The sequence below is a fragment of the Salvelinus sp. IW2-2015 genome, linkage group LG19 (genome assembly GCF_002910315.2).
Source record: "Salvelinus sp. IW2-2015 linkage group LG19, ASM291031v2, whole genome shotgun sequence".
NCBI lineage: Eukaryota > Metazoa > Chordata > Actinopteri > Salmoniformes > Salmonidae > Salvelinus > Salvelinus sp. IW2-2015.
In genome coordinates, this window is record NC_036859.1 from 8,310,848 (window position 1) to 8,324,007 (window position 13,160).

Sequence of the window (13,160 nt, forward strand, 5' to 3'; positions counted from 1 at the left end):
CACACACACACACACACACACACACACCCTCTCAAATCTGTGGAGTTTAACAACTTAATTCTCTGCTACCTGAGGCATCCCCTCTCCTCCACTTCCTCCACTCTAAAAAGACAAGGTTGGAAAATGGTAACATACACATCTCCTCGCTCACACACTCACAGACACAAACTGCCTCCAAGCAACTCCCGACCTTCTCTTTCATAACATTGTCCTCGCTACGTAAGGGTTGCCTAACACAACACACACACACACACACACACACACACACACACACACACACACACACACACACACACACACACACACACACACACACACACACACACAAGGCCACACCCACCATCCCACACACACAGCCTTACCCAACAGTGGGTAGTAACCCACATACCCACAGTCGTTATCATTCCATCCTGGTAAACCACATTGATTTCCACAACACTGCCGTCTATCTGTATTCATATTCTCTCTGGAACAGTTTCTCCGTTCAGTACTAGATCTAGATCTATCAGGACTAGGCTTGTCACGATGCCAACACTTAACAAACAATACGATACCGGGCCAAGTATGGCGACACCGTGGTGGGGGGAAAAATATCTGTGGCCTGACATCCCGTTCGCCCGGACGCTTGTTCAGGTCTTCGAAATGTTCTCCAAAAACCTGTCACTGAAATTCACACTTCTTCTCAATATAACACATTTACTGTAACTTCACAGTGTTCAGTGTATAATATAACACTGCATAGATAAGGCTGATTTGTCCCATCTAACAGGACCCGCTTGGCAGCACCAGGTACAGTACAGTATAATCCCGATTCCTAATAGATTTTCTGCCCACCTCTCCACTGTCATAACGTTAGCCGCACAGGATGTTGGTGGCACATTAATTGGGGTGAGTGTGCTTGTGGTAATGACTAGAGAAGAGTCAGTGGAATCGTATCAAATACACCGAACACATAGTTTCCAAGTGTTTGATGTCATTCCATTTGCTCCGTTCCGGCCATAATTACGTGCCGTCCTCACCTCAGCAGCCTCCACTGGTTAGCCGATGTGTGGTGAGCTTTCTGAGGAAGGAATGGCTGCCATGGAATTGGTTGTATACATGTATGTAAAGCCACAGACTAGCTCAGGCACAAACAGATACACACACATTATAAACCTTGTGTCCATTCACATTGGGGCTGGCCACTGTGTCCTTCTTATCCAGGCCTAAACACACATCTCGCCATCGACACAAAGCCACCCACACAATTTGATTTGTCACATGCGCCGAATACAACAGGTATAGACCTTAACGTGAAATGCTTACTTACAAGCCCTTAACCAACAATTCAGTTCAAGAAATAAAGTGAAAAAAAMATTTACTAAATACACTTACGTTGGCAGAAGTCCTTATGCTCCTCGTACCCCGGCTTGCACACACACCTCCCGATGGGCACCAGCCAGCCCCCGTCGGCGCTACAGTACATCCTGGGGGCCTCGAACTCCTCTGACGCGTTCACACACAGCCCTCTGACCTCCACCAGGGCCGAGTCGCCCCCCGTGACGGTGTCAGGGAACTGGGCCAGGTTGAGCACGGTGAGGGGACACTTCTTGTAGAAGACACGGACAGAGACCAGAGCGATGCAGGCTCCCAGGTCCTGGAAGGCCAGGTAGAACCCCTTCTTACTTAGGTTGCTGATGTCACGCACCTCTGTGTTGAGCTTCATCACACGGTCGCCCACATCCACCTAGAGAGAGGGAGAGCAACCAGATTTATTTTACAGTTCTGTTTCAGCGAGAACGGACCTAGTAGAACAGGATGTTGATTGTCATTATTATTACGGGGATTGTTTTGCCCTCAGTATGTAAGTTGCCCTTAGCTCCATGTCCAGAGTCAGAACTTGTTTCAATGGTTAGGTAAATCTGAGGTTAATGTTAGGATTGGGGGGTAAGGTACTCTGATCCTAGATCTGTAGTTAGAGGCAACCTCTACCTTGGGAGTCTGTGTTTTCACTGACCTGTGTAAAGCTCTCGTCAGCAGCAATGGTGTCTATCTTGATGTACTGACTCTCCTTGATGAACCACAGGTTGGCGTTGTTGGATTCATAGTAGAACATGTTGAACGTCTGGAAAACACACAAATGGACATTTGCATTTGATTAAAATTTGACATTTTGTTATGCCGTAGCTCTATGGAAAACTGTTTGACAGAAAGATCACTTCTCTCGGTCAAGATTCAAAACATTATGACATTTCAGTCAACCATGACCTTGAAGCAAAGAGTATTGAACAATTGTTGACAGAATGGAAACCGTGAGCAGATGGACCTCTTTGCAGGTGCCGGGTACTCCAGGCAGGCTGTTACAGTCTCGGAGGGTGAACTTGATCTCGATGTAGACGCGCTGGGCCCCGTCGCGGGCGATGTGCCGCGTCCTCAGCCAGTTGTTCTGACTGGCCTCCATCACGTTGCACACCTGGTAGGTACGCATAGGAGTGTTCCTCTCATCCATCACACTGATCTCCTCCCACTGCAGAGAGAGAGAGAAGGGGGGTTAGAGGATTGCAGGGCGGGGGGGGGGGGATATGTGTGTGTATATTTAAGTGACAAAAAACATCTGTGTACATTTAAGTAATCACATTATAGTGCACGCACGTGCATGTGTATGCATGTTTTCATACATGTGCATTTGTGTGCGTGTGCGTGTGTGTGTGTGTGTGTGGGTGGGTGCGAGTGTGTGTGAGTGAGTGAGTGTGTGAGTGACTCTATGTGTGTGTGTCTCCTTGATCAAGAGAGAGACGTAGGACAGAGCTACTTTGTCTCCCCTCATATATCGCCATCTGTTTCCACTTGTGTTCAGAGAAGTAATTCAGAACACTTCTCGCATGAGAGAGAAAACATTTCTGTTCCTTCAAGGAAAGGAAAATAAACCAGTGTGGTTTCATAGAGTTTCAGGGACCAGGACCTACCAAAGAGGAAGCAGACAGCTAGGCTTAAAAACACAGCCGCGCACGCACGCACGCACGCACACACACACACACACACACACACAATGAGCCAACTCAGTATGAATCTCATTTGAGGTGAGGAGATGCACAGACCACCTTCTCAGTTCAGAGTACCAGTCTCTTTTCAGGCTCTGTATAGACGACTGATTGATGAACACATATCACATATCACATTTCAACATTCAAACCTCAGACACACAGAAAGGCAACTATTTTCTGGTCGGTGCAGCTGGCTATTGCAAAACTTTCCCTCTAATTTCACTCGGATGGGATGCAAATTATACCGGAGTGGAGATAGACAGGGGAGAGAGCGAGAAAGCAAGACAGAGAGCGAGAGAGCGAGAGAGCGAGAGAGAGAGAGAGAGAGAGAGAGAGAGAGAGAGAGAGAGAGAGAGAGAGAGAAGGAAGGAAGGAAGAAAGGAAGGAAGGAAGAAAGAAAGGAGAGAGAATGCAGGATTGAGAGAGAAAGAGAAAGACAGGGGGGGTTAAGACAGGTAAAGGAGAGAAAGAATGTGAGAAAAGGACTGAGAAAGACAAGGGGGTTGTAGACTCGAAAGAAAAAGCTCTGATTTTGGGGATAATTGAACTTGACAGGTCGACAAGCCGGCAAAGGCTTGACACATTTCACCCAAAGTCTTGAGTACTAAAACAGACGGAAACAGACTCTCAGTCAGCTGCTTTTAATCCACTGGGCCTTCCACAGGGCTGGCTCCTGAGCTGGGACTAGAATAGCACGGAGGAAACAATTTATGAGGAAACAATTTATGACTTTATGTCATAGGTAGGGCCAGGAATATTACAGACCAATTGACCTGGCCAAGGGAATCCCTATGCCCTGTGTACAGGCTATAACCACGACGATGTCATGAGTACCAGCGACATAGAAAACGAGTTGCGTTCTACTCGAGGCCAACTCTCTCTCTCTCTCTCTCTCTCTCTCTCTCTCTCTCTCTCTCTCTCCTACTGTACCATTTTTCCTCTCTTCTGCTCTCTCTCTCTCTCTCTCGCTCGCTCGCTCTCGCTCTCTCTATTTCATCAGTTGGAAGAACAAAACAACAGATGAGGATCGAGAGAGAAAACGACAGATGAGGATAGAGAGAGAGAAAAACCGAGGGAGGAATGAACGCGGGTAAATTACAGACGCGGCTGGCAGCTAAACGGACCCATCTGTGTGGAGCGGGACCAGTCGGACATCACAGGAGACTGAGAGGGCATACACGGCTCTACACACACACACACACACACACACACACACACACACACTGCACAGAGGCACACACTGCACAGAGGCACACACGCGCGGCTAGTTCCCTAGAGAGCGGTGATTATGGAGTTAAAGAGGATAGCTATTGAGGAATAAAGAGAGCTTTATGACGTTTTGTTTATTTCTCTCAGAGCTGAGGTTGAGTGTGAGGACTACACAGACTTCCTGGCTTGTTTATGGAGCGGTTTCCATGTGAAAGAGTCTGGTGATTGTCAGGCAGTTTGGTCTAGCGGTCAGGTGGGTTTCTTTACTATCTCTCTACCTAAGGACGTGCTTCACCGAAATCCGTGCTTCACCAAATCCTTTCCTCAGTTTGCTCAGTGAAGAAGTCTTAGTCCAATGTACTCTTAGTCCAACTCTTAGTCCAATGTTCTGAAATAACAGATTAGTGCTGGGTGGTACAGTGTATTTTACTATATACCGGTATTGATGCACGGACCGGTTTGTGTTTTTACTTTACCTTCTATAGCGGTATTTAAATGTTTGGTTTGTTAAATCGTGACATGCAGCCTGTAATGTACATTTTTATACTATACTCCGCTACTTGAGTCATTTATATCCGCTGTCTCTCTCTCTCCATGCCGCTTTCCACACAGATCTATTCCTGTCACTCAAGGAGCGCATTTGTTGTTGCTCGACCACGAGACACTTGCATACAGTCTACATGGTCAAAGCTTCCACTTCTTAATATAAATCTACAAGCGTTCTATAATACATCTTACATCTGCAAACAGCTAGTTTGTGTTTTTTAAGCACTGGCTAGCTAGTCAGAGGAAATGCAGCTAGCTACAGCCTGATACCAGTGATGGTGTAGGCCTAAATCAGCATGTTGTTTGTGCAACAGTATCTTCTAAACTGAAGAGGATTAGGCAAAGCATGAATATGTTAGCTACATGAAGTAGCTAAGAGAAAACATTGAATGTAGCCAAAAATTATAGTGTCCCCTAGGAAACACTGACCAACACTTTGGTTCCTACCCTGTCACAATAACTCCTCTCTGTCCGTTTTCTTCGTATCATGTCAAACAACACTGTTTTCAAAGTGCCCACTATTATATTTGAACTATAGAATTATAATGATAATTGCAACATTTGGTTAAAAATAAGGCCTACATTTTTGCCAATATCGTGCAGCCCTTTGTGGCAGCGTGGAAATGATCTCAAATGAGTGCAGGAGATGCAGAAATGTATGAAAATGCAGAATTTTCTTGGGGGTTGAAGTTTAATTTAACAGTATAAAACCATCAGAATGGAGAAAGACTCATTGAAATCAATTAGGAAGAACAGTATGTGTTGCCACCCTGGGGTCACACACTACTCATAAAGCAAATGTATAATTTGTCTTATTCAAAAACATAAAATACCATCAAATATTGTAATACATTTGAAAAATACCGTAATATGATATTTTGGCCATATCGCCCAACAACAGACTGTTAATTTCCAACATACAGTACAGGTAGAATCAAATGATGCTGGTCATATTCTTGATGTCTATTTTTTCTAAAAGCCTCCTCCCTCACCAGTAAATATTAGAAAATCAATCCAACATTTAATTGAAACAAACCAGCTTATGCTATCTAAACAAAATAATTCTGAAATAATGAATATGGATGATGCTGTCCAACTTTCCTTCAAGTGTGAACAAGAGAGAAGTGTTTAGACAGGTTGGAGGATTTAGCCTCTCTCACTCAATCACCGAACACACACACACACTCAATCAGTGAACCTGTTGCTATAGCGATGGCAGTTCAGTTTGACCGCTAATTAGCATTCTGGACAGAACTTTCCTCTTTGAGCGTTCTAATCCCTCGACAAATCACAACGAAGCTGGCCTGATTGCTTTGAAGCGGGGCAAAACCGTCGCATCAGGACTCGGGTTAAACCCTTCATTGGCTTAACATAATTTCCCCCCGCAATCATCTTGTAGTTACAGATACTTATACATAATTGGCCATCAAACTCTGAAACAACATCTGTCTAAGAGACAGAGACAGAGCGAAGAACGGGGAACGGGGAGACAGAGCGAAGAACGGCGCTCCCAAATATATTAATAAAGATACGGGGACTATATTTGAACCTTTTACTGCAGTGGGCTAAATCAGGGTCGCACAGAATGTTTCTTGGTAGTCTTAAACAAATCTACTTTGAAGGAAAAGTATACACCTCACACACACGGCTATGGGCTTAAAAAAAAGAAGACACATGTACCATATCAGATCTAGAGTTGAAATGTATTACATTTTGAGTTTGCATTCCACTATTCCACTTTACATACAACACAGAAGACTGAAATACAGTACAACAAACCATTTGACATAGAAACACTGTATTTTCGGCGGCTTTTTTTGAAATAACGTTTATTAATTATGAAACAATGAAAAGTATGAATAACATTCCACCCATGAGGCCACTAGGTCATTTGACCGCAGGAAAGAGCTACAAGCAATATCATTACTGATTTGTGTCTGTTTTCGATCCCGCCGCAGAAACACAAACACCCCAGTTGTGTGATAGAAGTGGGTCGCTCTGCTCAGACTCCAGCACACATCTGGCTCTGGGGAGGGCCGTACTAAGTCTGACCTGCGGGGGTCAAGTGGTGGTGGATTGAGTCAGAGAGACAGCTATCCAGCCAAGGCCATATCTTGAACGGTGGGAATGTCTGTGTGACCTCTCTGCAGGTTCAGGGGTCCGGGTTTAACTAGATAATCCCCCTTATATGAAACACAAGACCCAGAGAGACATGCTGCTCAGCACCTCAGCCCTCTGTTTATATATCTCTCTCCCTCTCTCTGTCTCTCGCCCCCCTTTTTCTCTCCCGTTGAGAGAACTCATTTCCCATTTTCCTCTCTGTGTTATCCTGGAGAGAGAGAGAGAGAGAGAGAGAGGGGTGTGTAGCCTATAATGCGTTTTCCAGTTCCCTAGGGTTCCTGCCACATGTCAGACTCGTTGACAGCCTAAACGTCTGCTTCTTGAACAGAAGAAGAGACATGAAAAGACAAATGCATGTAAATCGTCCGGTTATTACTGGTGCTAAAGCCTGGTGTTTATCTTCCATCATTTAACTCTGAGTGTGTCGTTCTCTCCCTCTCTCATTCTCTCCTCCCTCTCTCTTTCTCCCCATCGCTTTCAATCTCACTCACTATCTTGCTCTCCTTCTATCCGCCCTCACTCTGACTATTTTTCTCTCTCTGTATCGCTCTCTCTCTCTTCTCTTTCTCCCCCCCTCTAACTCTCTCTCTCTCCCTCCCTCTCTTTCTCCCCCCCTCTACCTCTCTCTCTCTCTCCCTCTATTTATTTGGGTTACTTCAGGCTGCTGTGAGGTGAGGTGCAGGGTAATACAGGGTAATACAGGGTATCATCATCCCTGTTGTTATCTCCTGTTGCTGTGGAGTGACTCAACCAGCCTGTGTGTCCTATGTCATCGGAAGTAACTACTCCTTTCCTCTCTCCTGCACTCACCCGGTGGGTGCGAGAGCACAGGCACAAAGCAGGAGCCCTGAATCACCAAGGTGGGTGCTAAATAGTGTGGTCTTTATTTCAAACTGTAAACCAGACCTGGGTCAAATACATATGTCAAACCATCGACTGTGTGTTTCAGCCTGCCCGATACAAGGGGACCAATGTGATAGTCCAAAAAAAGTGCAAACTCCACCCACCTCCAATCAAGCGTATACCTAAAGTATTTGAAATATGTATTTGACCCAGGTCTGTGGTTAACACTATACATTTAGCTAAGCATTCATGCTGGAATGAAACCCACAGCCTTGGTGTTGCCAGCAAACAAGGCTGTAATCAAACTGATGTCCTTTCAATGAAGCTGCCTTCACTGACAGAAAGAAAATAGTCAGGATTTTAGCTCTTTATCCCCCATCGCTCTCTCTTTCAGCTGGTTTCTACTGACATTCCTCTGCTATTTCTTGACGGATTTCCCTTCATTTGTTCATTATTTCTCTCCATTCCTCTGTTGCGCTCTAAAGAGGCATGACACTGGCATTCTGCGACTTCCTGGGCTGTTACCTTCACAGCAGCACGTTACGCAACTCAACACCGGTGTTACGTAAAAATATTCACCACCTCCCCAAATCGCAGTCGCAAAAAAAACCGGAGCCAGCGACTGTCACATTATTTTCAGCGCAGCGGAAATAATTAGTAAATTCCCCCTCCAGACTCCAAATATAGCTATAGAACGCTTAAGAAGCCATCACTCTAACACGCACTGCTCTCTCTCTCTGCACTACTGCTACTGAATACACCCTGCACTCTAGACACCTCACTGATTCTAATAAAATGATTACCTCACTGATGTCAGTGTCTCCAGCCAGTGTCAGAGATTCATACCGCGTACACCGYTCCAATGCTTTCAGGTCTACACAAGCGCCTATTGTAGTGAATAGTGCATTGTTATTTTCGTCAAAAAGAAATTGTGACAAAAACATTCGTCAAACACCTGTTTTTCAGTCGCAATTGATGAGACCATAACTAAAWAGATCCTGACAAAAACTATAACTAAACTAAAATTATTTTGAGACGAGACAAAATTATCTCTGTGACTAAAATCGGACTACTACGTGGACTGGACAATGTTGTTTTGGAGAGATTGAGAGATTTTCGGTGATAAGCACATTTCAAATTAGCAGCACAGACGTGCAGCGCAGTTCCGTTCAGCAGTGGGAAGGATGCATCACACCCGGCAAACACAGTCTACATCAGCTGGTGAGCTGCGGGGGAGCAAGCGATGATTGTGGCCAGACAGGCCCCGCCCCAGCTCTGGCTCCGGTTATACACATCGCACAGGCAACTCTCTTGCTTCACGTTAGCTAACCAGTCACTGCCAGACTTCGGGTTAGCTACCCTTTGCCTGTTTAAATTAAAAACAATAGCCAACGTAGCCAGGACTCCCTCTTTTCCTCYGAGAAAATGGTTTGATTCTAGCCCTTGGGCTACTGTTGAAAAGACATGACCCATAATACCGGCGTTACATTTTTTTACATCCATAAAGCATATCGCGGGCTGTTCTAAATCTAGGCTACTTGCAGACTGAACCATTAACCATTTGTCAAGGCTACACTTTGTTCAGCCATGTTACTTCATTAGCTAGCTATAGCTAACAACCTGCGGCTCATTCAGCAGGACACAACGTTTTGGAATGTGTTGAATAAGGAAAAACGGCGGCTCTATTCATGGACTTTTTATCGGCAACGTTTGAGAATGTTTTTCAACTGTACGGAGCCCTGGTAACATTATCAGTAGCCTATATGCAAATATTTGGTGGCACAATGAAAACTGATAGAAAACTTTTTATTGACTAAATTCCTCTTGTCACTACGCTATATCTGGGTAAATAACTTTATTTTCAGTTAATGTGGACCCAATGACTCAGACTTGAGCACTTGGACCAGGACTCGAGCACTGGGACTCAGACTTCAGCCATAGGGACTCGTGACTCGACTATTGGTGACTCGGACTTGGACTTGAGCACTGGGGACTTGGGACTCGAGGTTTAGTGACTCGACTACATCACTGGGCAAAATAGTGATTAGCTCCCGTTCAAAGTCATTAGCCCCCGTTTTACTTTTGGACATCAATGTGGAAGCGAGGGATGGAAGTGCAACCCATACTACTTTGCCAATACTTTGCGGCATCATCTGGTGACTGTGCCTCCTGCCGTGCGTGTCTAGACTTGACCGCTTTAGTATTCTGATCATAGAGCTCTAATCATGGAATTCCGAACGCGTCATGTGTCTACACCTACATTTAAATGTGTCTGCCGTGTCCAGTGTGTCCGGACTCCCTATTCCCACGCTATATTCAAATGTCAGTATGCATTCTACAAATGGTGGAATAGGCAAAATATGTTAACACAACAACTGATGGCAGTAGCTAACTACTGTAGCTAACTAGCCAGCTAACCTCTGTAGCTAGCAAGTCAAGCCGAAGAGATTGCAAATGGATTAGCATAACTATAGCCAAACAAAATATATTTTTTTCCGAAATATTAGCTAGCAGGCAAGCATTTATGAGGCCACCAAACACGTTACTCACATGAACATATCTCCTCCAACGTTATAATGACAAAGTGCCTCTCGGACCCAAAACATACGTTTTCTGGAGACTTGTGGGAGAAGTGCTGATGACGTCGCCCACCGTATGCGCTTTCAGTAGCCTGATTGTGTCCAGACTGAAGAGAAATCCACACACAACGCATCCCTGACCACCACCTGAAGTGGTCAGCCAGATCTGAACACATTCAGACCCATCATTTCAATGCGATCTTCGTATTCTGAGAGCGAAAGTCTCATGTAAGTGTCAAGTGTAGACATGACTTCTCTCTTGCTCTCGTGTCTGTTTGTTTTGTATGTAATGTGCAATATCTATGTAGGCCGAATTAGGAATTTACATGGCAAGATCATTCTTATATAATATAATATTATTCTTATGTACTGTACATGTTTAGCATCTTGCTGCTGTTGGGAAGAGAATAGAATATGTTATGCAGAAAAATGTGTTGGTAGACCAAATGTATGTATGTGCACATGGAAGTGAGCGATTCATGTTTACTATAGGTTAATTAGGCAATACAAATGTGATGTGACTAAAATGTGACTACAATGAAAGGGCATTTAGTTGACTAAAATGTCTCTCTGTTTTCGTCATTTTGACAATAACTAGACTAAATCCTTATTCAAATGACAAAAATGTGGCTGACATGCTGACCAGASTGGGCGTCCGCGTGTACCATCGCGCGCCATCACACGCTTGTTGATTTTGTCAATCCACACCAGACGCGATCAGGACACGTAGGTTGAAATATCAATAAGAACTCTGAACCAACTGTATTCATTTGGAGACAGGTCGAAAAGCATTAATCATTCATGGCAATTTAGCTAGCTAGCTTGCTGTTGCTAGCTAATTTGTCCTGGGATATAAACATTGGGTTGTTATTTTACCTGAAATGCACAAGGTCCTCTACTCCGACAATTAATCCACAGATAAAAGGGAAACCGAGTTAGTTTCTAGTAATATCTCCTCCTTCAGTCTTTTTCTTCTTCATTGGACTTTATATGGCGGTTGGCAACCAACTTTAATGTGCATTACCACCACCAACTGGAATGGAGTGTGGACCTTAGTTCATCTTTCAATCAACCATGTGGGTATATGCTCCTAATACCCAATGAGGAGATGGGAGAGGAGTTTGAATGCAATGAATGTATAACATGTATGTGTACATATATTTTGCAACACTCGTGGGTGTGGTCAGCATATAAGACTTAATTATATTTTTGTCAAAATGACTAAGATTAAACTAAATCTAAAACACACTGCCAAAATGAACACTGGGTTAAAGTTTGTGTCTGTGTGAGCGCCTGTGGATCAAGATTGATCCAGTATGGCCGCCTCATACAGAAAGTGATGTCACAGAGCTACTCACCCCCTCGGCAGGGTAGGCCTCCCAGCCTAGGTTTCCCAGAGCAGACATGGAGTCCAACAACGTCACTGCAGACAGACAGAGAGAACAGACTGGTTAACACAACACACACTATTACAGCAATAAGACACCAGAGGAAGGGAGGGCCGTCGTGGTTATTGGAACATCTGTGCTGTCAAAGGTGGGGGGTGAGGCCAGGCCAATGGGATAGCACTTACAACAGCACATTAGAACAACATTTACTGCCTCAGATTCACACAGGCTCAACCACACACCCTTAACCCCTTCCCATAGCAAAGGGACGGAGTGAGGGGTGGAGTGGGATGGATGGAGAAAGGCCAAGAGATGGATTGATAGAGGAAGAGAGAAAGGCAAGGGCTGGTGAGAGTGACAGCAAAGAAGAGAGAGGGGAACAGAGAGAGGGATGAAGAATGAGAGAAATACCCGGATGGAGGCGGACGGAGGGATGGACGGACAGAGAGAAGGAGTGAGGTAGAGACAGAAAGGCTAAGAGATAGCTAAAAGGCTGTGTATTTAGATTCAGATGGAGCCAGTTTCTCCCACAGTGTGTGAACTGTGCTTTCCCTGCCTGACGCCATTGAGCCCTAATTATGGCCTCACCACTGCTCACCATTAATATTTAATTATCCTCCATCTGCAGAGGCTGCCGCCAGCCCCCTCCCTCCCTCCTCTTTCTATCTCCCTATCGCTCTCTGCTTTGCTAACTTCTGTGCTCTCTCTCCTCTCTCTCTCTCTCTCTCTCTCTCTCTCTCTCTCTCTCTCTCTCTCCTCTCTCCTCTCTCTCTCTCTCTCTCTCTCTTCTCTGCCTCTCGCTCTTCTATCTTGCTGTCTCTCTCTTCTCCCTCTCGCTCTACCTGCTGTCCTCTGCTCACCCTCTCTTGCTGTCTCTTTCAATCGGGCTTCTCTCCCTTTCACACTCTCTACATCTCCATCTCTCTCTTTCTCTCATCTGTGCCAGAGTTCTGACTCGGGCCAAAAGAGAAGTTACTCTCGGCTCTCAGCCACAGGTCCCAGATCAGCTGTCCAGGCTCCTGACCTGAACACATCATCAGTTGTCTTTAATAACTGACCTGGAAAACCAGAGGGAACTAGTGCCAAAACACAGACCACGGCAGTATTTCAAGGATAATCTCGGCATCTTACAGTAGAACCAAATCTCAAATGAGCGCTAACCAGCTAGAAGTTGGTTACGAAAAAATTTCTAAGGCTAACGTTCATCTCTCCAGATGTCCATACCATTCTTCGTAAGACATGCATAAAAAACATTCTAGCACAAAATGACTCTTTTATATATCACATTTTTCCACTCGGAAAGGAAAAAACAACCCAGGAGCAGGGAAAACAGAGTAGACTTGCTTATATTTTCAATCTAGCTCCTGCTTCCACATTTAGATTAATGAGCCTTTCCTACATTTCTCCTTCTCAGACGGGGAAAGCCCTGGCCTGGTGGACTGTATGAACAC

The 13,160-nt window shown here is 44.9% G+C and overlaps 1 protein-coding gene across 1 annotated transcript in view; it reads right to left on the reverse strand.

Annotated features, from left to right (window-relative positions):
- Positions 1-1,122: 1,122 nt before the first annotated feature.
- Positions 1,123-13,160, reverse strand: part of LOC111979564 (ephrin type-A receptor 3-like) — a 24,419-nt gene continuing 12,381 nt past the window's right edge. Inside the window, exons 2-6 of the mRNA XM_070449098.1 lie at positions 11,680-11,744; positions 2,306-2,506; positions 1,997-2,104; positions 1,375-1,726; positions 1,123-1,205 (exon numbers count right to left, since the gene is read on the reverse strand). Of these exons, the coding sequence (XP_070305199.1) occupies positions 1,123-1,205; positions 1,375-1,726; positions 1,997-2,104; positions 2,306-2,506; positions 11,680-11,744 (809 nt within the window). The remainder of the gene's footprint in view (positions 1,206-1,374; positions 1,727-1,996; positions 2,105-2,305; positions 2,507-11,679; positions 11,745-13,160) is intronic.